The 26,341-nt window shown below is 37.9% G+C and overlaps 1 protein-coding gene across 7 annotated transcripts in view; it reads left to right on the top strand.

Annotated features, from left to right (window-relative positions):
• The window catches only part of LOC134531781 (nuclear receptor coactivator 7), a 667,626-nt gene that overhangs the window by 429,722 nt on the left and 211,563 nt on the right, over window positions 1-26,341 (top strand). Inside the window, exon 1 of one of the 7 annotated variants that reach the window (XM_063367695.1) lies at window positions 7,938-8,395. The exons of 5 other annotated variants lie outside the window; for them this stretch is intronic. In XM_063367695.1, coding sequence (XP_063223765.1) covers window positions 8,071-8,395 — 325 coding nt within the window. In that variant the 5' untranslated portion in view covers window positions 7,938-8,070. Of the gene's footprint in view, window positions 1-7,937; window positions 8,396-8,440; window positions 8,614-26,341 lie in introns of those variants that run through there. One more of the 7 variants, XM_063367696.1, reaches the window with a different exon arrangement.

Genomic DNA, 26,341 nt, shown 5'->3' with positions numbered 1-26,341 from the left:
ACAGAGCTACGAAGCTTCTAGAACACAAGTTTATGTGACTGCGAGGATACAGGACTTCAAGTCTGCATGAGTTCTTGACTACGAAGCTACTCGTCTACAAGGCACCAATTACCGTATCTTTCTTCGACGGAATTTTCTCTTTTGCTCCAACTGCACCATCAGCTTTATGTTATAAGATTACAAGGCTACTTGCTTACGTAGCTTCAAGTCTACGAGGCTCCAATGCATCTTGACTGCGAGACTACGAGACTATACGATTGCAAATCCTCAAGGTTACGTGATCTCGAGGCTATAGGTCTATGAAGCTTACAGAACGCATGGTTACGAGACTGCCTGACTAATTGGCCGCATGGCTACGAAACTTCATGTCTCTAACTGACTAAAATAGCACCATTCAGTGGTGAGAGTTAATTTATCTCATGCAAAGGTACTTGTTGCAAGTAGTTCCGCTTTTCAACAACAGATATCGCCACATGTTGCTTACAGATAAATAAAATTTATTTCTTTTATGTAGGATGCAGGATGCTCACTAACGCCCGCAAAAGAAGTACGGCTTCGGAAGTCACCAAGGAGAAGGAAATTCGTCTTGTACGTTAGTGCTTCACAGATGTCTGAGACTGAGTAATATTTTTTTTTTATTTCCACCTCATTAAAAAATATTTCAAGTGACGATTTAGTAGCCGAAAATCACTAATTAAATGTAACTTTGAATAAAATGACATGTCTCATTAAGAGTAAAACTCCTTCATGGAGAGATCGGTTTCTCAGAAATAACCAGAAGCACTTGGAGAAACCACAGGAATGATCGCAAGCACACGGAAAAAACCTTCATAATATTGACAAGAATAATCAGGAGCACACGGAAAAAACCTTCATAATATTGACAAGAATAATCAGGAGCACACGGAGAAAAACCATCATAATATTGACAAGAATTATCGGTAGCACACGGAGAAAAACAATCATAATATTGACAAGAATTATCGGGAGCACACGGAGAAAAACCATCATTATTTTGATAAGAATAATCAGGAGCACACGGAGAAAAACCATCATAATATTGACAAGTATAATTAGGAGCACACGGAGAAAACCGACATAATATTGACAAGAATTATCGGGCGCACACGGAGAAAACCACCACACATTTTCTTTGATATCATAAAATTTAAAAAAATTCAAAATAAAAATAAATTACTAAAAAATTTAAAACAAAAAAAATCTACAAAAAAATACATAAATAGATTTTGCTAGCTTGTAAACTTATCATTGTTGAGCAAAGATAGAGTTTTAGTACAAGCCAGAATTTTATGTATTTTTTTGTAGATTTTTTTTTGTTTTAAATTTTTTATTAATTTATTTTTATTTTGAATTTTTTTTAATTTTATGATATCAAAGAAAATGTGTGGTGGTTTTCTCCGTGTGCGCCTGATAATTCTTGTCAATATTATGTCGGTTTTCTCCGTGTGCTCCTAATTATACTTGTCAATATTATGATGGTTTTTCTCCGTGTGCTCCTGATTATTCTTATCAAAATAATGATGGTTTTTCTCCGTGTGCTCCCGATAATTCTTGTCAATATTATGATTGTTTTTCTCCGTGTGCTACCGATAATTCTTGTCAATATTATGATGGTTTTTCTCCGTGTGCTCCTGATTATTCTTGTCAATATTATGAAGGTTTTTTCCGTGTGCTCCTGATTATTCTTGTCAATATTATGAAGGTTTTTTCCGTGTGCTTGCGATCATTCCTGTGGTTTCTCCAAGTGCTTCTGGTTATTTCTGAGAAACCGATCTCTCCATGAAGGAGTTTTACTCTTAATGAGACATGTCATTTTATTCAAAGTTACATTTAATTAGTGATTTTCGGCTACTAAATCGTCACTTGAAATATTTTTTAATGAGGTGGAAATAAAAAAAAAATATTACTCAGTCTCAGACATCTGTGAAGCACTAACGTACAAGACGAATTTCCTTCTCCTTGGTGACTTCCGAAGCCGTACTTCTTTTGCGGGCGTTAGTGAGCATCCTGCATCCTACATAAAAGAAATAAATTTTATTTATCTGTAAGCAACATGTGGCGATATCTGTTGTTGAAAAGCGGAACTACTTGCAACAAGTACCTTTGCATGAGATAAATTAACTCTCACCACTGAATGGTGCTATTTTAGTCAGTTAGAGACATGAAGTTTCGTAGCCATGCGGCCAATTAGTCAGGCAGTCTCGTAACCATGCGTTCTGTAAGCTTCATAGACCTATAGCCTCGAGATCACGTAACCTTGAGGATTTGCAATCGTATAGTCTCGTAGTCTCGCAGTCAAGATGCATTGGAGCCTCGTAGACTTGAAGCTACGTAAGCAAGTAGCCTTGTAATCTTATAACATAAAGCTGATGGTGCAGTTGGAGCAAAAGAGAAAATTCCGTCGAAGAAAGATACGGTAATTGGTGCCTTGTAGACGAGTAGCTTCGTAGTCAAGAACTCATGCAGACTTGAAGTCCTGTATCCTCGCAGTCACATAAACTTGTGTTCTAGAAGCTTCGTAGCTCTGTAGCCTTGCAGTCTCGTAAACTTTAAGATTCGTAGGCGTGTAGTCTCGTAACCTCATGGCTCGTAGTCGTGTAGTCATGATGTCTTGGGACCTCATAGAATTGTAGCTACGTAAGCAAGTAGCCTTGTAATCTTATAACATAATGCTGATGGAGCAGTTGGAGCTTTAAACACTCGAAGGTAGTTGGTGGAGTCTTGTAGACTCGTAGAATTGAAGCTTTGTATCCAAGTTTTCTTGTAGCCATGTCGTCTTGCATTTATTTGGAGCCGAGTAGACTTGTATCCTTGTAGCTTCATAGTCATGTTTTTACGTAGCCACGCGGTATTTTAGCCATGCAGACTCGCCGCAGCCATGTATAAGTCATAACCAGCTAGATCATTTTAGACTCGTAACCTTGAGACCTCATAGTCTCTTAGACTCGTAGCATTCTAGCCAAATATCATTGGCGCTGATGAAACAAAAAGCTGTTGGAGCAATTGGAGCCTTTTGGAGCCTTCGATGTATGTAGCTGTATCAAAACAACATCACTGCAGATACTGTAGCAAGGTGTTTACCTTGATAAAGAATGCTGAACGGTATGAGAAGAATGATTGTGTTAAAAACCCACTACGCAAAATGTTAAGCTGTAATCGGTGTATCAGGTTGTTAACACGAATTGAGGGATTAAAAAGACATGGTAAAACATGTAAAGCCAAGCCTACTTACGTCATAGATCACATCGATGGATCCACTAGACTAAAGAATACAACAATAATTTTTCCTTGACCTGAGCGAGATGGTATTAGATCGATCGATCATGTTGAAGAACATAAATTGAAGGATGCTGATGGCTTCGTGAAGACTGAAACTAATGGAAGTAACAACACCGTGAAAAGTGAGAATACAACCAAGCCGATATTCAGTAGATCCACAATACTTTGTAAAAATGATGGACTAATAAATTGATTAACTTTCATGTGTGTACTATTGAAAAATAAATAAATTATTATATGTTTTAAAGTATGTTTTATTTCTTGTATTCTGATTTCCAACTAAGCGTGTGTGTTTCCGCTACTGTATGTGTGATCATTCCGTTTCCTGTGTGTACTGCGTGTATACGTTTCGTTTCCTGTGTGTTCTGTGTGTACGTTCCGTTTCCTGTGTGTAATGTGTGTATACGTTTCGTTTCCTGTGTGTACTGTGTGTACGTTCCGTTTCCTGTGTGTAATGTGTGTATACATTTCGTTTCCTGTGTGTACTGTGTGTACGTTTCGTTTCCTGTGTGTACTGTGTGTACGTTCCGTTTCCTGTGTGTACTGTGTGTACGTTCCGTTTCCTGTGTGTACTGTGTGTATACGTTTCGTTTCCTGTGTGTACGTTCCGTTTCCTGTGTGTACTGTGTGTACGTTCCGTTTCCTGTGTGTACTGTGTGTACGTTCCGTTTCCTGTGTGTACTGTGTGTACGTTCCGTTTCCTGTGTGTACTGTGTGTACGTTCCGTTTCCTGTGTGTACTGTGTGTACGTTCCGTTTCCTGTGTGTACTGTGTGTACGTTCCGTTTCCTGTGTGTAATGTGTGTATACGTTTCGTTTCCTGTGTGTACTGTGTGTACGTTTCGTTTCCTGTGTGTACTGTGTGTACGTTCCGTTTCCTGTGTGTAATGTGTGTATACGTTTCGTTTCCTATTGAATTTATGTAATAACATTTTTTTAAAAAGAACTTGTGGTGTTTTTATTTTCTTAAACCAACACTTTTTTAGTATTTTTTTTTAAATTAAAGATGTTTTGTATCGGCCAGGGATCGAACCAAGGACCTTAGTCGATCCAATCAATCATTATATGGATTACAAATTTATTTAATTAATTTTGGATTTTTTTCCCGCTTTTCTAGCTACATTATTACATGATTTCAAGATGGTGGTCGAATTTCAAGATGGCGGGGAGCACCTCCATAATAAATGATTACTGCACTGTAGCGGGTTAGAATAAAACTATCCAGATGGGAATGTCCTCTATAATACAAGTACACACACAAGATGGCGTACTCCGGCAGGTGGTGGCTCCTGGTATCATGTAATGAACAAAAAATGTCGGATCCATGATGGCCGACAAGGACAAAGTCAAATTTCAAGGACAAAGTCAAATTTCAAGGTTAAGGTCAAATTTCAAGGTCAAGGTCAAATTTCAAACACAAAGGTCAAGGTCAAAGGTCAAGGTCAAAGTTCAAGGTCAAGGTCAAAGTTCAAGGTCAAGGTCAAAGTTCAAGGTCAAGGTCCAAGTTAATGTTAATATACAAGGTTAAAGGTATGGAGAACAGAACAATATATTAACATGATGTCAGCACACTCTAGCAGACGAAAACAAGATGGTGGACTCCAGCGGACGAAGACAAGATGGCGGACATGATGACATACCAGCTGATGGTAAATACCTTGTTATTGGTGGAGGTAGGTCAATCTGTAGGTGGCTTCTGTGGTGGAAGGATCTGATTTTTTATTTTTTGCCCTCACCGGGTTCGAACCGAGGACGGTAATCGATATAATCAATCGGAATTCAAATACGTTAATTTTTTGATGAATTTTGGAATTTTTTTCATTAACATCGGATAATAAATAAAGATTTTCAAGATGGCGTCTCAATTTCAAGATGGCTGACATGACGTCATACTAGGTGAAGATATGTATACTTTGACATAAGTGGTGGGGGCCAGTCTGTCAGCACCCACCACGGGGGAAGGATCGGTCGCCATTTTTAATTTTTTTTGCCCTCGTCGGGTTCGAACCGAGGACTCCGAACTCCGTGTCTAAAAAGTACAATTTTAAAAAAAAAATATATTAAAATTTTATTAATTTAATTTTTTTATAATTTTTAAAAAAAAATTCATTAAAATCGAATAATTAATAAAAAAGTTAAAGATGGCGGCCGTAACGAAAATTGCAACGGTGACGTCATCCAATATGGCTGCCATGGCATCCTAATTTTCAAGGTCATGACCTCGACGGCTTAGAGCGGCTAGCTCTTAGGAGTTTTAAGCCGCTTTTAGGAGTTTTCGTTTTTTCTAGGGCAAAGCGACTTTTGAGGATTTTCGAAATCCTAATTTTTGAACTGTGTAATTATTTGAGATTTTTTGGCGGAAATTTTTTTCAAAAAAATGGAAATTTTGGCGAATTTTGAGGAATTTTGGGCAATTTTTGCCCAATTTTGGCGGATTTTGGCGATTTTTGAGGATCAAATTCCAGGTCAAGGTCAAAGGTCAAGGTCAAGGTCATCCAAGATGGCCGCCGTGACGTCACAATCCAAGATGGCGGAAAGGACACACAGCACCACAGCCTGGAAGCCTGTCCTCGGCGCCCCATTCCTATACTACTTTTAAGGCCTAATATTTTTAATTGCACTGCAATAGTTAATATATACTAACATTTCCCCTTTACATGTATATTTAAAAATAAAATCATTACCGTACGTTAAAAAAATTATTTTTCCAGCCCTTCAGACTTTTGTTCTATATTTTTTGCTCCTCAAATTCTCTCGCCACCTCAACTGGCGCTCTGGGAAAATGCCCGGTTGGTCCGTTTGTATATCTGGGCCAGGTTGTCAGTGTTCGTATAAACATACATCACTTGATGCTTAGTGAGTGTTACATTTGGGAAATTGGTATCACTAGTACTGTTTTTGAAATCAGTCAAATGTAAGATAATTTACATGTGATAGACAAACCTATCTCGGTCTCCTGATTTGATAATTTCATATATTCAAACAGTTCGGCACATTAGAACACTGCTCTAGAACCAGCCTTACGTCGAAATCCTCATTTCTCTGGCGACGTTCTCTGTGCAGTCTGCGTGGCCCCCAAATAATGTATTCTACTGTACATTTCATGCATAACTAAACACTGCGAAATCCGCACCTTACTGCTAGATTTAACTTTTCCGCTTGGTTGTATCATTACTTCCATCGCATGAAACTGGGGAAGCTGTCGGGTCAAGTATTGTAAACCAGGCAACCGAGGCAAGAACAAAAAAAAAAAAAAATGTTAAACTTTTACAAACCGAAGCACTGGTACTCCTTCAAATACGTGAGGAGACAACGCAAAGATTGGCCAACTTTAAACTTCTTGAGATTAGGCAAGATTCCTGAAAATGTTTGGAGGAGAGAATATCACGTGAATTTGAATGTTTTCTTTCAGTTTTGATGATTACGGCAAGTAATATTTATTACCGAACTATGGCGAATTACATGTCTTCAAAATCAATGTGAATGATCAAAATAAGTAGGAAATTTTGTCATGCGAAAGTGCCTGGAGGGAAAAGGGAGGGGGGGGGGGGGTAATTTTTATATATCACGGTCAGACAAAACATGTACAGGATGAGTCTTTGAAAAATGGGCCGGTCCTCAGCCATGGCACAAACTAACCTTGGCAGCCTCTTTCTCCACCTGTATCGCCCTGTTGATTTCTTCTTGTGGGATGCAAAAACTCTCACTCACTCGAATAATTCCAGAACTCAATCTTTACTCAATCACTCATTCTTTCTCTTCACACATGTTTCCACGGGGCCTCTTTTAAAAGAGCCACTATGTATTTCATGTGTTTTTGGTCTTTTTTTTTTAATGTTTACTAACTTATTAATATTAAATGCAACAAATTTAACATGCATAACATAAATTACGTCTCCAGCAAAGTCACCGACCACAAGTAAAAGTGGACACCACTACGAAAGTTCGAAATAGATTGAAAAGCCTTCTTTTCACAGACGAGAGAGCCAAACGCCCGATCGTGCATCTTCGGTTTTTTTTTGTTCATTGTAAAAGGTTAGGTTAGCTACATTATAAATACTTTAAAACATTGTGGACGGTTGATTTGGTTAGGATAGCTACATTAAAGATACTGTGAAATCATGTAAACGGCTTCCTAGCCCTGGATAGCTACATATTAAAAATTTATTTGCTAAGCAACCTTAAAATGATTTTACAGTAGTTTTAATGTAGCTATACTTACCTAATATAACCAACCATCCACAATGTTTTAAAATATTTATAATGTAGCTAACCTAGCCTAATCGACCGCAAAATTTAATGTCACACCGGTTTATACAATGAGATAGAACGGAAAAAAACAAATCGAGCATGAACTTCGGGTGTGGCTCTCTCGTCTGTGAAATGAAGGCTTCCAAAATAGAATGTGTTCCTTAGATGTAAACATCATCATTGAGACATTGACACAGTGACCTTAGCTTCATGCTGTCCAGGCTAGTCAGCCGCCAATCAATGCTTGCTGGACGTGCAAAAAAAAAAAAAAAGACCGCGCGGAGAGGAAGAGGAAAAAAAGCAGCTGGCGTGACGAGCGTGTGTTGGAGTCGTCATGTTGCGCAACCTGCCCCGCAGAGCGACGTGACGTCACGCGCGCACCACGTGACCCGAGGGGGGCCGGGTGGGAGGTGCGATTGTTGTTGTTCGGCGTGGCGGCATCTAGCGGCGCGTTGCAGACGGCCGGTGCAAGCCCAGTCGCAGCTGGGGCTTGGGAGGTGGAGGGCGTGTCGGTTCGCGCATGCGCCCGGATCACTCGAGTGGCTTGTTTTACGTGCGCGTTGGTTGGTATGCTCGGCGTTACACGCCACGGTTTTGTATTTCACCGCGCCGCGAATGTGCTAACTGCGCAGTGAATAAGTACCGTGACCGTGTGAAGTTTTATCGTCCGCCGCTGTTTGAAGGCCTTCCTACCGGGGCCTGGATTTCCTCTTCGACCCGCGGCTGGAAAATGATGAACATGGAGTACAACTTCCCGATCGTCGTGGACGACTACGACCGCACCCAGAACGTCGAGATATGGGAGACCGAGATGAACGACTTCGTCGTGTGGTACACCGCCACAGGTGAGCACGTTCTTTCCAGGGCTGTTGGTCGGCCATCTTGGATCTTGCGAGGTTGATGTTTGCCGGGGCGTTCATCTGGATTAAGCGTCACAGTGATTGCGCTGTTATCTTCCACCTGCACGAGTTTCAAATGACTCAAATTGAGCGGAGACGTCTTCTGCCCAGGTTCAGAATGTTGACGGCACTCGCGTGGATATACTTTCAAAGGAAAAGGAGGCGTGAGTAATTTTTAGTTTTTTAATGTTGGTAAATCTTACCCGCTTTTAAACACTGGCAAAAAAAAAAACAACATGAAAACACGATGTTTCTATTTCGATTTTGAAATTCGCGGAACCGTTTTATTTTTAAAATTGTTGATTTTTAATGGAGACTTGTGGTCTGTTTGATCAAATGGGTCAACAGTGTGTTGAAAGTCGCGGCTATTGGAACTAAGTGAGATAAATTGACGAAATGTTATCTGCTTGTAGAAACACTACCACGTGTTGCAAATTGTGTTTTACTTGTTAAGTTTGTAGTCACGGCTTCCAGGAACATCTAAATACAAAAACACTTAAAAAAAAATAATATTTTTTTAAATAGTAATTTTCGTTTTTTTTAGTGTAGCAGATTTAACCTAACCCGCCTTTAAAGTTACTACTTTATACTCGTGGATTATGGATGTTACCAAGAATGACTCCACATCCTTCAAGTAGAAATCTTTCTAAAGGTGGAATCACAATGCCCCGACGACCCCGACACGACAGTCCCGACACGACGAAAAATTTTCAACAGCCAATAAGAACCTGGTTCATCCCGACGAAACTTTCGTCCCGACAGCCCGACAAATGTAGATTCTATTTCTAAAGCTGTATCCGAATACTGGCCTAATGGATCCCTTAGCTAAGGGATCCACTAAAAGTGCATCGTAGTGGACGCGGCCATCTTTGTGTTGAATCCGAATTCTCACAAGGGATGCCGATGCATCCCTTCACGCATCCACTAATTCGAGATTTCTAGGGATGCGAGTGTCGCATCCACTAACGCGTCCCTACATCCATTAGCTTCGGAATTGGGTTTTATTTTGTTTGTGTATAATATTACTTCAGATTTTCAGCAAAATATTTGTTTAAAACATTATAAGCGAAAGTGATAACTTAAACAGAGACAAATGAAGACGTTAATAAATATAATAAAAATACGAATTTAAACTTAAAGGATAATTCAAAACTCATAAGTATTTTTAAAGTTTACAATTTATAAAATGTATTTTATTTGGATCGCTAACATATATAACATACACGTTACATTATTTTTTAATTGGTAGGTATTTATTATTTACGTTTTGCTGAATATTCGTAGATATCCCTACACAAAATGGCTGCGTGAACATTAGTACGACTGACAAAAAACAGGTGGTGCTAGTAGTAAAAGTATTCGGATACTATCCATCCATTAGAAATGCGTCCTCTACATTGTGGCTGCATTTGTTAAGGGATGTAGGGATGTGTGTGCTAAGGACGCATCCCTATGTATTCGGATACAGCCTAAGTTATGTCGTGTCGGACTGCTTGGGAATCTCCTGCGCATGCGCAACCCGTGCGTTGGGCTGCAAAAACCATCAATCCAACATGACAAAACAAATGTATCTCAAATCTCTATTATCTCCGAATTTCCCTAACTTGGTAAAGTATTCTCGTGCCAAATTGTTATTTGTTTGTAAAAATTGTTCGTTTTTATTTGTTTTGCTTTAAACATGACCGCCACTTAAATTATGGCTTTAAACGATAACTAAGTCCTGTACAATGTAAATAAGCATAATTATTTTGTTAAGTTAGACCTACATATAAATTAATGCCGACTATTCTTGTACTAAATTCTGTGACATTTAATTTTATAAAATAATTTTATTTTCGTTTCACTGCCGGCTAATCTCATTTTAGTTAGTATTATTTAATATATTGTGCATCATCTTTTTATGTGTTTAATAAACCACAAAATATAAAATATAGTAAAGTACGTACTGGTACTAAAGTACTACCGATGGCTACACCCCGACGGCTGGATTTCGTCGAGGTATTGTGAACACTGCTCAAAAGACTGGTGATATTTGTTGGGTTTGTCGCAGTTGTGCCGTCGTGTCGTGTCGGGGCATTGTGATTCCACCTTTAATGTTTCAATGCCCCCTTACAGCAAAATAAAAATCTGTAGCCTTTTTATAGAAAAAAATTATTTGTTAAATTTATCCTACTTGGTACCAACAAGCAACGACTTTCATACTTTACCGGGTTGATGATTGCCAATGTGCGGCGTTGGTTTAGATAGGTTGTAGTTGGATAGTGAGCGAGGTGGCTCTCGCATGACGGCGCAGGGCGTCCTCGGCGCATATCTGCTCGCACACCTGTCGTGACCTTGGCGGGTAGCAGTTCGGCAGGCTAGGTGCCGCGCAGTAGTTCCGCTCACTAGTTCAGTTATTGCCCCGCCCACCTGGGCACAGACACAGTGTGCAGAACTTCAGGAAAAGACTACCCTATTTTTTTTTGTTAAAAGTATTTGAGAATACGTATGCTGAGAGTGGTTGAGCTAGTTCCGTTTCCGAATTTATTTTTATTTTTTTTAAAACTATATGTTCATAAGTCGTTATGGCCAAAACGTGTTTTTAGTATGTACATATGTATATATCCAGTACAGATTCTTTTAAGCAATCGGGGACTTTCATTACCCCTGTATTCTTATTTCTTCGCCATTATGGTTATCACTCTTCTCATATTTGCCCTGTGCAAGACAAAAAGACTGCGCGCCAGTCCACAGCTAGGAGTGCGTCGTATCATCCCGCCTTACTAACACAAATACATTCTAGGCGGGCGCCTCAACTCCAATATTGTACAGTGTCAGCCTGTCAACCTTCACGTTTTTTTTTTCCCCACAGACCACGAACATTAAGGCTATTTATTCCACAATAGGATGTTGGACATTTTTGTTGACCTCCCGCGTATTTGCAAGAACTCCAGAAACGCCGATGCGCTCTAAGGGCCCCCCACACACGATCAATCTTGTGGTTGCTGTTGGATGTACCGTTTCATTGTAGACTATGGAAAAAACTTTGGATTTTGCAATGGCAGTTGCACTTTCAGGTAGAAAAAAAGGAAAACAAAACAGCTAAGCAACCAAAGAGCATAAACAAATGTGTCTGCCACGACACTCAGTTGATGGTCGGATGGATTGATTGTTTGGACTGGAAGTTGGACTGGCGAGACGCTATCCCCACACATGGCAGTCCGGACTGAGACTGAGTGCCCTTGAGCCCTCGGGTCAGATTTGATGGGAAGCCATCAGTTCGTCAGACCGTCAGTTCCGATGATTAGTCCACCGCCCTTGCTCACACACTGCAGTCCCGACTGATCGTGTGTGTGTGTGTGTGTGTGGGTGGGGGGGGGGATCCTTTGTGAAGGACTAATCGCTCTCGTCCTTTCATGAACAATATTGGCTTGTGAAGGGTTATGGAACTATATTTTAGTTAAAACTACTAATTATAGTCTGTTACTTAGCCAGCCAACTGCTGTTTACACCCATTTATGCTTTTATATTACTGTCAGATAATTAACGTTATTGTCTAAGAATTGAAGATTTCCTGAAAATAGAGCAAGGTCAATGTGTAAACGCAAACACAGGAGCAATCTTCGTGCGTGAATAACTCTTAGTAAACAAAACCCTTCAAAACTAAACCAGCATCATTGTCAAAGTACCAGTCTAACCATCAATCGAAAACAAAATTCTGACACTCATTTCGGTATCATTGCGGCCGAGAAACTCTCTCACCGTGGACGTCGCAGATGTCTAACATGGTTGGCTAGGAAATTATTTTATTCACGTCGCGCCCGCGGCGCTTTGCGACTCGAGCGTGAAGGACGTCGTGCCTGCCTGGCGACAGTGTTGCCAATAGTTCTAGATTTTCACCAGGAAACTTTGCCAAAAATCACTAAAAAAATCAAGGAGGAGACAACTAAAATTCAAGTTTTGTTCAAACATACTCTAATTGTTTTTTTAAAATTATATATTCATCACTATGTATTCGCAAAAAAAAAACATGACTAGCAGCATAGAAAACATCATCATTAGCTCCGTTGAGCAGCCCTACTTGCAAACTATTGAACTAAACTATTCGTACTCATATATATTTAATGTATGATATAGGCCGATCGTTGACTTATGTGTATGAGGTTAGCATTGGCTTGCAATTTGCCCTCAGAGCTGTTAAAATCATATAATATCAACAAAGCCACGTGAGTTTGTTTACAAATGTGTCTCCAAAACACGTTTTTTGCAATAGCTGTTACTTGCAGAGAAGAAATTTGATGCAGGACATATTTTAATCCACTAGAGAAATAAAAACCTACTCTCGTGGCAGTACAACGTGCTATTAGATTTTATAACCACAACGTACCAGCTGCGTACTTGGTGAGACACGATTTTGACAAAGAGCTTGGCAAACAAGCCGCACAATCATAGACTAGAAAATGTTCTGCTACGCAACTGGGTTTGCTGTCTTAATAGTCTCTCATGCAGACTGTCTCAAAAGTAGTTCTTTGTCTACGTAATATTCTGCCATTATTGTTCTGTCAAGTTTTTGTAAACAACTTAATGTGACTTTGTATTCGTTCGCAATTATCATGTGTTTTCTTTGCAACTGACATTTTGTAAATGGGTATCACAGGTACTACTTTTGAGAACTGTGAAATTTGAGAAACATTACACGACGACGCAGACTTTATCCATATTTAGTCTATGCTTCACACGGTTCTCCATTTCAATCCCTGAATGCTACCAGACAAAACAGTCTTCTATCTATACGTAACTCACTTATTAAATGCAGTTGGTTACCATTGATGTAATTTTGAGCGCTTGTCAAAATTTTGAAACAAATCCCTTGGCGATGCATTCCCGCAAATTGTCAGTAATGGGAATCTTTATACCATAATTTATTTATTTCTACTCCAAAAAGTATCCGTCATTGTATGGTAACGAATACACTGTGTCTAAGTATCCGAATGTAACACATTTAGATCTCAATGCACTCCAGCTTCCTGGTAAAAATACATAAAGGAATCTACAAAGGTAGATTTTCTTTGTTTTTCTTTGTTTGTTGACCATATTCCTGTTATGGAATATTATGTGGTGTTTATATCCTGTTGACAACAGCAATTTTTTTGCTTAATTTGTGTTGTTTGTATTTTGGTTTTTTAGTGTTCTTCTACAGAACAAGTGCTTAGCAATGTCGTATGTCCAAAAGCTTACATCAAGTCATACACTCCCATTGCACAAATATTTCAAAGATAACTACAAAGGTAAAACTGTTATTCTGTATATATTCAATGACGCAAAACCCACTGGCTTTTCTCCAGAAACTGGTTGGTTATTTTCGCAACCGACCCGCCAGTGTTGTAAAGCGACCCGAGGTGGCTGCACTGCGTGGCTATCTGTATACGTGACCGCAGCTCGGCCTTTGAAATGAAATCCGGCCGTCGCGCGACGGAGCAACGCACGTCTCTTGTGCTCTCGATGGCGCCAGGGCTTTTCGCGGCGTTCACGTGCAGACGTTTAACAGTTTCGAAATACACTTTCCATCGCAAAACATCTTTGCTCCGTGCTTCCTGCGATTAGGTATGAACGTTCGGACATGGTATTGACTGTCAATCGCTTCGACACGGCCTGTTTTTAAGCCTCATTCATACTGTTTAGATAGTTTTTATTTAAAAAAAAAATGTGATCGAGTCTTTCAGTACTCGTCAGTGATGTGTAAACATTCAACATCGGTAACGAGCAAATTCATGTGTTCTCATGTTACAAATATACTTATTATATGAAAAATCGGACACGAAGTTTAACGTAGAATTCTTTAAAGTAATCCCGAAAGTGATAAATAAACGCAAATTGTGTTTTCAACTACATTTCTGAACGCGAACCCCGCGTAGTTTCCGCACCCGCCGATAGAATTCACTGCCGAACAGCTACCTACGTCCAATCGTTCGATTTCCGGAGCGAAATTTTAAACTATAAACATACAGCTCAGATAAGTGCGAACAATACTTGATTAAAATACTAAAACTCATTTTTCGACCTGATTTTCGACAAGGAATTGTATTAAAATTCACTGAACAGTTAATACATGCGACTTCCGTTCCATTCACGAAATTACTCCCTCCAAATGCCGTATACCGACAGCTAAGATGTTACACATCACAAATAACCAACATATTTCTCTGTGATATCATTCCAGTAATATAAAAAATAATTTAATTAAAATGAAAAAAGTTTATTAATTTTTAATCAGTTTTTGTAAACGTCTTGTGATCTTTTCTGAAAGATCAGTGATATAATTAAAACTTAAGTTCGTGTCCATATCTCCACCGAAAGTCTTGTGGTTAGTGTGTACAAGAACGGTCGATAACTCACCTTTATAGTTGTTAACTATCGCCGTCTTGCGACCCACACGCAAGTGATTGCTGTATGCCCCCACCCCCTAGCATGTTGTGTTGGAGCTTTGCGTAAGAGGTCTTAGACGATGCATTAATTCACTGGCCTTATTAGGAAAAATAAAACTTTACTAAGATGTCGGGAAGGCATTTTTTGTTGGTGTTTAAAGTTTCGGCGCATTTATTTCAGGTCATGATTTTATATTTACGTTAATAAGATACACTTGCAAACTGTTAACGGTTTAAGTTTTACGAAATGAAAAATATATATGCAATGGATACGTTTTGAAGTAGTTATCTGCTAAAGTTAAATTTTTATTGTTTTTGGGGAGTACAAATAAGGAGAATAAGATGGATTACAGACCTGAAACTTTCTTAACTTTTCAAGGCAATGCTACGGCTAAGGCATGATATAGGTTGTTTTTCTGTTATAAAAACTTATTTTTTTCTGCTTTGCTTCAAAATCCTCAAAAAAATTTATAAATGAGAAAAGTCGGGTATTAAAAATAAATAACCTGTTCTGAAAGGAATTCTGACCAATTCGTCAAGTAGCCAGTAGCATTGCAGTTAAACATACAATGTATTGCTCCTGGTTTTCCAGTTGATTCTCCTTATTTGTACGGCCTGTAAACGTAAAAAAAAATTAACTTTTGCAACTAATTATGCAAAAATAATTCGATATATATGTATATATTACTTTTAATTTCGTGAACGTTAAACCATTGTAAAAGTCTACACGTTTACTTGGTTTTGCCTTAAATACAGAATATTAACCTGAAATGGCATGCCCACTCTTAAGGGATTTTGGTTAAAGAAAGTAACGATGTCTTGTAGCAAGGAACCATCATCCCACCAATGGCGTTGGGCCATTTCTGTAAACCACGGGAATGTTTGACCGGAATTACAACCACACATACGATATGCAGAGCTTTAGGGAAAAAACTGTGTGATTTTAAAACTGCTCAGGAAGTATATCAGAGTGATGTCAGTTTAAGAAACTCAAACTCAACTAAGAGTACGCTGAGGGCGGATAAATAATTGTTGCCGTATAGCGGTTATTAAAAGTGTTTTTTTTTATAACAGTGAATGCAACCAAAAGACTTGTTTTCAGAATAACTTTCGGGCCCGAATCTCCCGGTACAGATTCTTGAAAGCATTACGCCATACAATGTTATGGTTACCTTTCAAATCTCACAGTTGCCCTGTGCACGACGAGAAGACTGCGCGGCAGTCCCAGCGCTTAGAGGCGATACCGCGCTAGAACAACCCGCAAGTGCCGCACCGTGTGGACATTCCGTTATACCTTCAGGCGTCAGTTCGTGTATGTAAGCTGCGTACTACTTAATGAAGACTTATCATTTCACTTTCGAGGGAGATCGGCGCAATTGTAAAACGATGGACCGTCATCCGCGAGGATCCCGACTTCACCCGTTCTAACTTCTGGTTTCCGGCATCACTCCCCGCTATGTGCAGGGAAGGGTTTCTAACGGTGGACCACGTGACGATTCTTTCCCCAGTAGCCCTTTATACTCTGCACTGCAACCCGAGAGTGTTGCAACACGGCGGCGTGTGTGTGTGTGTGTGTGTGTGTCACCCCGCGGCTGTCGTCGACAGCGCATGCAAATGAGGCGCAGCCTCCTCCCTCTGCCTGCTGCTCCCAGGTGTTGCGACACGGCGCCTGGCGATCCAGCTGACTGATTGGTTCTCCACCTGTGCCGCTGCGAATGCCGTGCGGGGCTCGTTTCTGCGGTTCTCCACGCGCCAGTTCTACTTCTGGAACGAACAACGTCCGACCTGCCCGTCTGCAAATTTTGCGAATTGAATACTTAAACGGGTTTGTCATTTCTTTGATCGTTAAAAAATGTTAAAATAAACATATCAGTTGAACATAACCATTGATTATCCTGAACTTGAAGTTGCTGATTCAGAAGGGGAAAAAAAAATCATGTAATTTGAGGATAACAACGTCATGTAAATTTCCAGACCCATTGCGTATCCATTTCATATCAGAATTTTATAATCAAGATGGTCGAAGTCATAATTATTTTGGTTACAGTACGGTTTCGCACACATTGAACTACGTACTTTATTTTAATTTTTTACTTAAAAATACAGTAGATGTTTCACAGTACAATTGCTCCCGGGAAAAAATTTCCTCAAAGTTATATATACTTGCACACGAAATTAAACTATATTGTAGTAATCATAAAGCTTTGCATTACAAAATATCGAATTAAATTTATTCTTATATTTTATGTTATGATACAACCGAATATACAAATAAAAGACAGTTACCCATTTATTTTGGCACGTGCTTCGGAAACACTCTTACTTTGACAGCCCAACTTGATAATAAAATTAACCAATTGTTGATACATGATTAGCTAGTCTGGTCCTACATGATTCTGTGTTTTATCATTACGTTGAAATATTTATCTGAAAATGTTTTGGTGTTCTTTGAAGCACCCGTAAAAAAAGTGACACCTTATCCTTGAACAGATTATGTTTAGGTACTTATTTAAGCGAAGGTGCCAGAAAACCTATGTAAACGTGAAGTCGTGGGTTTGTCTCAATTTCTCGCGTATCCTCTATGTATAAGGCGTAATTGTTAATGCAGTAATAAATATTAAATTAATAACGGGGACTCCCGAGCTTAAGCATTAATAGCATATATATATATGTTACACGCTGTTAAAATTTTCATAAAGCTCTGATTTATAGTCGGACTCTTCTGCGTCACCTTTATTTCCTGAGAAACTTATCCTTCTCGTCTTGCAGCCCGTAGTCTGAGCACTCACAACTTGCTCAAGATATCTGAGAGAGAGAGAGAGGTGTGTTTACGAAAAGAATCTTTGAATAAGCTAAGGGCTTATGAATATTTCTGTTCCTGTATTTCGTTTTAAACTATATTTTTAGAAGAGAGAATATTACTAAAACGCGTGTTTCCAGAATATATTTTTTTTAATGTTTGAAACGTCCGGTATATATTCTAAAAAGCCTTCAAGGGACTTGCATTTTACCTACCTACATTTCTCCTTCAAATAATGGTATGGTTACCGCCCCAGTCTCATGTTTGTGCTACGCACTACGTGAAGACTGCACGCCCTTCCACAGTCTTGCGTTTAGAAGTGACACCGCACTATGGAAGCACGAGCGAGCGTTGCACTTATCATCCCGCATAATTAACACATACACTACTAACTAGGCGGGCCCCTTTAGATTTGACTTAGTCATGTGTAACAGCTTCATGTGGGCAATAATTCACGTGAAAGTTCTAGCTCAGAATTCATTTTTAAATTTTTGTGTAAATTTCAAAAAGGGTAAAAAAAGGGGGGATTAGTTACGATTATTTAAAGTAATTATGACGTAATGGAATAAAATTAAAAAGGGGTGTATAGAGGGAGGAGGTATCATGGGTGGATGATTCAAAGAGAGTGGAGAAGAACGGAAGTAGGATGGCAAGTATTCCTGGTTAGGTCGGGGAGGGAGTGGATAGGATTGAGATATACTTTATGTGAGAAGAGGAAAGGACTTGAAGAGGCTTCAGAAATTGGTTTGAGTTGGAAGAAGGGGGGGGGGGGGGGGGTACTTCTTGTCATCGGGCGGAAGCCCAATCGCAAGTGTAACAATAATATGTCCACCTACCTGCTGAACATTGAAAGGCTTACTTCTTGTAAAACGGAAATGCTTAAGTTTCCCAACTTTTTTTTCTATTTTCTTGAAAAGTGGCATGGTGTGTAGTCATTTGCCTTGTTTGTAGGTTTTTTTTTTAAAAATTATGTATCCTGGTAATAAACTAAGAGAACGCCTGCTCGCCTGCAGGTTGATGATTTGTTGCCGTCTTCTGTAAAGAGTGTTTCTGCACAGTGAAATATTTTCCCACGCGAATTACACAGTCTATATCGTTCCCACGTGAAGTATCCGTAATACCATTGAATATATATAATGTATAGAAGTCGCGAGCCCAGGTTAAATTTTCTGTCCGGTTTCGCAGAAGAATTGTTGTAGTTCCAAGCTCCGCCTCTGCGATCGCTTCAATCGCTGGGTATCGACAGCGCACGCCCCTAGAGGTCTTAGGGCGTACTAGGTTAACCAGCCAGTCACCCTCCCAAATACGGGAAGCTGGTATCAGCACCGTTCGGCGACCTTGACGATAAGTATTCCTTACCACTGCCTTTGAGAGCCACGAAACCCCGGGAGAAGACAGTTACTGGGATCACTGTATCGAGGGATTGTGTACCCTAGTAAAGTGAAAATTAGCTCCTAAGAACTTTGTATCAGGCCTTCAGTCCGTGTTGAGTTTAAAATATGATTTAATTTAAAAGTTAAATACCTACTTATTTTAACTTTATTTCGCATTGATAATTTTATAATTTCAGACATGCTGAAGGGTAATAAATGTGCGTACACGGGTTGTCAGAATACGAGGATCGGTTCACAAGGCACATCAATGTTCCGTTTTCCAGTTAAAAATAATGATAGGGAAGTTGTGAATTATAACTTGCCAATTTTGTTTTACATTATTTATCAGTTATATACTGTGTAAAAAAAAGTTGACGCAAGTATGCGAGGAAAGTCCTAATTATTTAATATGAATTAGTAAAGAATTCTTTTCTATTATATTTAAAATAGCCACGTTTTAATTACTTTAAAAAACTAATTATATTACAGCAACCACATATTTTTAATTTCATCATTTTGACTAAAACCGAGTGAACGCTAGTTAATTTTCGATGTAAATTTTAATAAACGCAAAGTTTTAGCCAAGTATTACCCACGTCGTCTGTCATAAAATGCATTTGTTTGGCAAGCGTTTCAACAAAATTTTAAGATAGATTGCAAAATGTGCTTAAGAAATAACTAAACAATTAATTATTTGTGAGTAGATAGACTGCAGCTGCATTAGTATTTTTTTGTTTATTACTTTACAATATTAAGATATTAGTAGCTTAATGATCGCTGTCAAAAAACGTCATGTGAAAAATTTTGCGTTTATTTACCAGAGAACATACTTTTTAAGTGGATTAGTGTAAGAAAAACATAAGTTCGAACTTTTGTTTTATACAAAAATAAAAACAAAAACGTGGTAAACATTGATCCACACAACCACCTCCGTACTTTTTTTAAGTAGATAAAACTGTTTAAAATACTTTGAATTCTACCGTTATTACTTAAGTTATGAACAATTTAAATTCAAAAATATTTTATTATGTATCCAGAAAAAAAATTCACCTGGAAGACACTTATATTGAGATTCTAAAAATTAGGTACTCATTTAAACACGAGGTGTTATAGACTTCTAGCCCAGTCAAAGTATATTTTGTGCTCAAATTCAATCCGATGTTTATGATTTTGTGTTTCAATTGTTCAGTGGTCTGCACGGAACGTCACATCAACAGTCATGATAAATAGGAAATGATAATGTAATTGACATATTTTGGGCAAATAGAGGAATCAGTACCTCTTATCGGCTATATGACTGTGTAGTAAGAATCCACCATTAAGAACAAAGTCAGGGTTCTCCAAGTCCAAATTCTCCCTCGTCACATAAAACATGTACAGGGTTGCTTTCTTGGTTTTGCGTATCCCAGCTTCGTCAAAGAGAGCTAAATGAAATGGAGCCAACTCATACTGCATATACATGATCAAGTCATCCTATTTTTCTTCACTTATCGTTATCCTCTGGAAAACTAACAAATGATAAATGAGCTATTACAGTTGAATGTAATAGTGAAGCTAATATTCGCCCGAGGGAGAGCTTGATCTTTTCGTGACAATGCTTGATTAGAATTTTTCCAACATTACTCTGTATTGATTGCTCGCCGATTACTATAGATTGAAAAAGGTAACTGTGGCATCCCCTACTAGTCCAGTTGCTATATAGATGATTTGCTGTGTTCCAGGAAATGGTGGGTGATTATTTAGCTAAGCAGAGATCTTATATTAATCTGTGGCATCCCTACTTCTTCGATATTGTCAGAAATCTAGTTGTTCAAAGATATAAAATGAGTAGCGCATAACTCTTCAATGATGAGCAGATGCAAATGCAGTCATTCCCAAGGTCCACTCGCTCAAGAACTTGTCAGTGAATCCTCGTCCTCGTGTGAGGCTTCCAACAATTTTCATGTTACGCATTTAAGTCTGTTCTGTGGTCTGTCTGACCAAACGCTATCAGTTCTTTTCTTTGAGAAGTAACCCTGACATGTAAAAATGTTTAATTCTGGGGTCATCATGGACTCTAGTTTAAACATGTCTTGTAAAGTCAAGTGACAGCATTTGGCATACAAGAGGCACGGTTCACAAATATATAGGTCAGTTGCTATAGGAAAAAGGTTTGAGATAAATAAAAAAACTCATTTTTTAAGTGAAACTATCTCAAACAATATTAGAAAAATGAAAAAGTGAAAATAATTTTTATAGGATTTTTAATACTCTTTCATTTTTTATTAAAACCTTTTTTCTTTTAAGGTTACTCATTTACGAGATATTGTTTTAAAAATCAAAAACAAATGCCTTTTTTTATAATCCTTTCTAGTTTCTGACTACCTCACTTCCTATTCATCATGACTTTTGATTTTAATTCCCCTGGACACTACTGAATACGTGCAAAGTGTAACAAAAATATCGGATTTAATCCGAGTACAAGCGAAATGTTAGCATATTTTGACTGGGCTATTTATTCCTTCATTAGAACTATTGCTAGTTTGAAAGCTTTCAACAAACGTTTCTGACAAATAATCTCAGTCCTGACATATGACAGTTGATTATTCCTCTGCGTTTTACACGATCATATTTTTACATATTTCACAGATGATGAAACAAACACGTACATTTTCTAACGAGTCATTGATTTATAAACTTTCCTCTATACGTGTCAGTGATTGCACGTGTGTAAGTCGTTTGCTAAAGCTCGACAATGAAATATTTTACATTAATGTTGTAAAAAATAGTACTTACTAATGAGATTATTTTACTTAACGTATAAAACGTATACGTAACGAATACCTAGGGACAATAACACAATAGTTTTGTTAAATGTCATTAGATGGCATTGTGCATGTTTCGTATCGTTAAGAATGTACGGAAGTAAAAGGTAAAAATTTTTATACGCAATGGAAGAGTTTTATATACTGATATTTAGAATGAAATAATTCTTTGAAATTTATATTGTACTCTGTTTTTGTTTTTTTTAAGTTGTTAAGTGATATTTAAATTTATTATGCATATACATATATTATAAGGTAAATACAGCTGTGGTACATGGGAACTTGCACGATTACAATTTCGCTCAAAATTACTGGGCCTCATTTAGCCACAGTTTGTTTCACTTAAGATGGCTTTAGATTACATTTATTGCAACGGATTAAGTCTTTGGCCGCTGAATATTTTACTGTAAAATAAACAAAAGTTATTAATACATGATTAGCTAGTCTTGCACTAAATGAATATGTGTTAGTTTTGTTTATTGCTTCACAAATTCTTAATGCTTCATATAATTCATATGTCAAAGTCACAAATTTCGTTGTACGAACTGTCAAAAATGTCACCTACTATGGTAGGATAATTATGTGGCTTTTTTTACATTGAAAGTTTTTGTGCATGTAAATAAACTCTTCAAACAACTCTAGAATACAGAGAACTGTTTTTCGCTAGAGTTTTATACACCAACTTAACTCAAAGTTACTGGGCCCTCATTATTTGTAAATTATAAAGATGATAAAATAGTACGTATAATCATTTGTTTGTGGTATTTTTATTTTACTTCCACCCATTTTTAATTTTTTTTTATTTGACTTGAAACGCAATTTAATGCACTGTGTTGTATAATGCTCCTGAAGGAGAATTTACAAACCAACTTTACTTCTGAAAAGTATAGGTAGTAAATATTTTTAAAATTTTGTATAAACTTTTTTTAGATCTAGCCATGTTAATAAAATATTAATTTATCACTGCAAAATAATATTCACTGCACGTATGCGAACATAAATATTATGTATGTACATGTTTACTGTTTAGTTATTTCTTTGACATACAATATTTTTCCCCGATAAAAACGAGTTTCTTGTGTTAGAGCTTACTAAAGTTTTTATTAATGCATGACTAAGTTCGTGCACAGATTTACACTGATCAACTATTTATATAACAGTGTCTGGTATTTTATAATTTCCTCTTTGCGTACATTTGGTTGAATTATATTAAAGTGGATTCTATGAGGTACTTTAATTAATTTGGTGAATAAAATATTTATTTTATTTCCAATTGGACCGATTTTTATTCAAATACAATATTTATTACACCATCTGTAATCCAACACCAATGAAGTACTGATATGTGTGGCTCTTTTTAAATAATTGTGTAATATTTCAAGGAATATTTTTTTGCTTTGCTTTCGGTTCTTTAAACAAAATACAAAATACATTTGTGTTCAATATATTTACGTATCGTTTTGACGAGCATAACCTCCCGCCTTGTCAATGCGCTGGCCCTCCACCATTGAATATATATATTCAATGGTAATACGACGATAGCTGTCGAATTTCGCTAGGCGTGCAAGAGGTTTACATTTCGAAACTGTACCGTGTGTGTCGGAATTTGCAGGTATTGTGTTTCTTATTTTGGTTTTAAGAAAAAGTATTCTGTTTCGTATCAGTGATGGTAAAATATTTTTTGTTACGTTCATGTGCACGGCATTTTATTACAATTGCGTTTTTTTTTGTAGTTTATTTAGCATCGTGTAACTTGGCGCATGACGACGATATTTAAACTCCGCAGTACAATTTCCATCTGGTGTGTTTCAACTAGAAATTTCTGTTCCAAATCCTGTCTGACCGTGTTATTCTGTACATGGCTATTGAACCCCAAGTCCAAGGTTTTCTATTTTTCTATGCAGGTTTCACATGGGCTCACATAGGTAGTTATGAGTTAGACATGGTGCCAATATCTCTCTCTCTCTCTCTCTCTCTCTCTCTCTCTCTCTCTCTCTCTCTCTCTCTCTCCATGTGAGCGATGGTCGATCCCCGAACAAAGCACACGATGCACAACATTGCGCATTCCCAGCATGGTTAGGCATAGCCTATAGGCTTACGACTGAGACTATTGGGTTCGTTTTTAATCTAACAAATACCTCTTCGCTGGGGGGGGGGGGGGGTTACGACATTAGGTTATAGTTAAAAGGCACGTAAGAGTGCCCACGATTCAAGACCGCTTGAGGCTGAGTCAAAATGGATGCGATCAGATACGCTAGTAGGAGCCGTCAGTCCTGATACTTGTGGCATGGGGGATATGTAGTTACCACCGGCCCGATATGCGTTATGAAAAAGGGGGAACAGTGACGGGATGTAACTAGCGAAAAGAATATGAAACCCCGAGAAAACCCATAGGCTCGCGGCGATGCCTGCCGCATTTCTCTCCCGTGAAAACAAAAAAAAAATATAAAAATCAGGATTTAACAGCCGGCATTCACACCTAAGGTCACCTTGGTTTTACCGCTACATCACCTTGAGTAACAACCATCTGCACAAGTGTTTAAAAGGTACTTCTTTACAATCGTTGTTTAAGACCATGCGATATTTTTACTCACGGCACCCTTTGTAATGCCTTTTTAGGAGAAACCTAGTTGACGCAATAATTTTTTTTTTGCGAATGGCTGTACGGCGAATAATGTTTCCTTATTGCGTTTTCAGTTGTATATTTTAAAATAAAATATATTAAACTATAGAAAGGAATTTGATGTGTTTGCTATTAATTACCAAATTACCAAAATATAATTGTTTTTGAAAAATATGTATATAACATTTAGGAATATGGTTTCAGGGAGTATTTTTTTTTCGTGTACCATATTCAATTTTATTATAACGTAAAATATTAAAACAAAATAAGCAGTTTGAAAGTGTTTGTGATGCGAAACTGTAACATTAAAAAACTGCACTTGATTTTGAATGATGAATTATTAAACTTGGATATAAACTGGATACGCAGTATGGACGTAAATACTCTCATTGACTTTTTTTTTCAGTGTATGTATTTTTGAAAAGTATGTTTTCGAGATTATTCCCTACAGTCATCAGTACGTTATTCAGATTGTCCAGAATATCATCCAAGGTACAGGGAAAACCTGGATTAGTCAGGAAATTAGGGAGAAAAAAATCAGGTTTTAGTTATGCAAATGTGCGTTAGGTCATGGAACTTAAATGAAAAGGTTATCTTGTATCGCTCACTCATTGTCTCATGCTATTGAAATTTGGTTCAGTCTTTGTGTGTTTGCAATGTCGGTGTGCCGTTTGTTTTTTGAGCAGAGTTGTATTTTATGGCAGGTAAGGTGTAATTTCGTCGGTGGTGGTGCCTCAAAGTGTGATGCGAGAAATATCACTTTGTGAGAAACATAATTTTGTGCAAAGTTTTTAGGCTTTTTGGATACTCAGTTAAAAAGTATTTTCATGGCATTTGTTACAAGTATATGCCATTGTTAGTAAGGGGTGTAAATATTAAATTATATTTTTCAATGGGAATATTATATATTTTTTATTAGGGTAAAAAATCGTAAAAAGAACTCGACAAGTCCGGACAGAGTCGGAAATTTTATATTTGTTGGTCTTGCTGGACACTTTAGTTATTGCTGGGGAAGCATATTTGCCCTCTTCGTTTGCTCGTCATATAAATGTGGATTAATTGTACTATGTAGTAATTCTAATTTAAAATGTACGTGAAAATGATTTTGCAGAGTGGTCTTGTCCTTTTGTGGTTTCATAAATTCCATCGGATTATAACTTAATTAAATCTAGTTTTACTGAAACTTCAATAATATTTTTTTTAATCGTAAACGTACGTCGCAATTAACAAGCTAAAATTTTCAAACAAAATTAATTTCGTGGGATTTTTTGTTCCTTTTTAATTACAGCGATGACGATCTTCAGCTATAGTAAAATTATATGAAAAAACAAAAAAAAAATCACGCTTTTAGTTAAACTGAAAAGGTAAAAAAAAACAAAATCTTTAAATTTAAGTAATCGGTTCTACAGCGTTGGAATAAACTTAAACTCTGTATAAAGTATTTTTTAAAATTAAACTTAAAATAAGAATGTTCATCAGCTGCTGTATGTAGGCTTGTTCTCTTGAGGGTTAATGGCGTATGTCCAAATAATTGTATTACATCTGATTGTAGTTGACTTTTCCTGTTCTCACACAAGGTACGGGATGTCTTAGTTCTCTCTTCTCCCCCCACTTCGGACTGCCTCGACCCACGATCCTTGATGCGCTGACTCGGCAGCGACCCCGAGGTCGCGTTCAACAGGACCTTCGTGTGCACAACCGTGCGAGGTCTGCGCCCAATTCGCGCGTCGGGATGCCTCGAGGTCGACCCGCGCGAACGAAGGTGCGTTCACGCAGAGACGAGGTTACGTGTTTCCAACCTCCTTGTACGGTGCCGCGGTCTACGCGAAGGCTGACATTGACATGGGAAGCCTTCTTTTCACAGACGAGAGAGCCAAACGTCCGATCG

This window comes from Bacillus rossius, chromosome 5, assembly GCF_032445375.1.
Source record: "Bacillus rossius redtenbacheri isolate Brsri chromosome 5, Brsri_v3, whole genome shotgun sequence".
NCBI classification, from domain to species: Eukaryota; Metazoa; Arthropoda; class Insecta; order Phasmatodea; family Bacillidae; genus Bacillus; species Bacillus rossius.
This window is presented reverse-complemented; position numbering and strand designations above follow the sequence as displayed.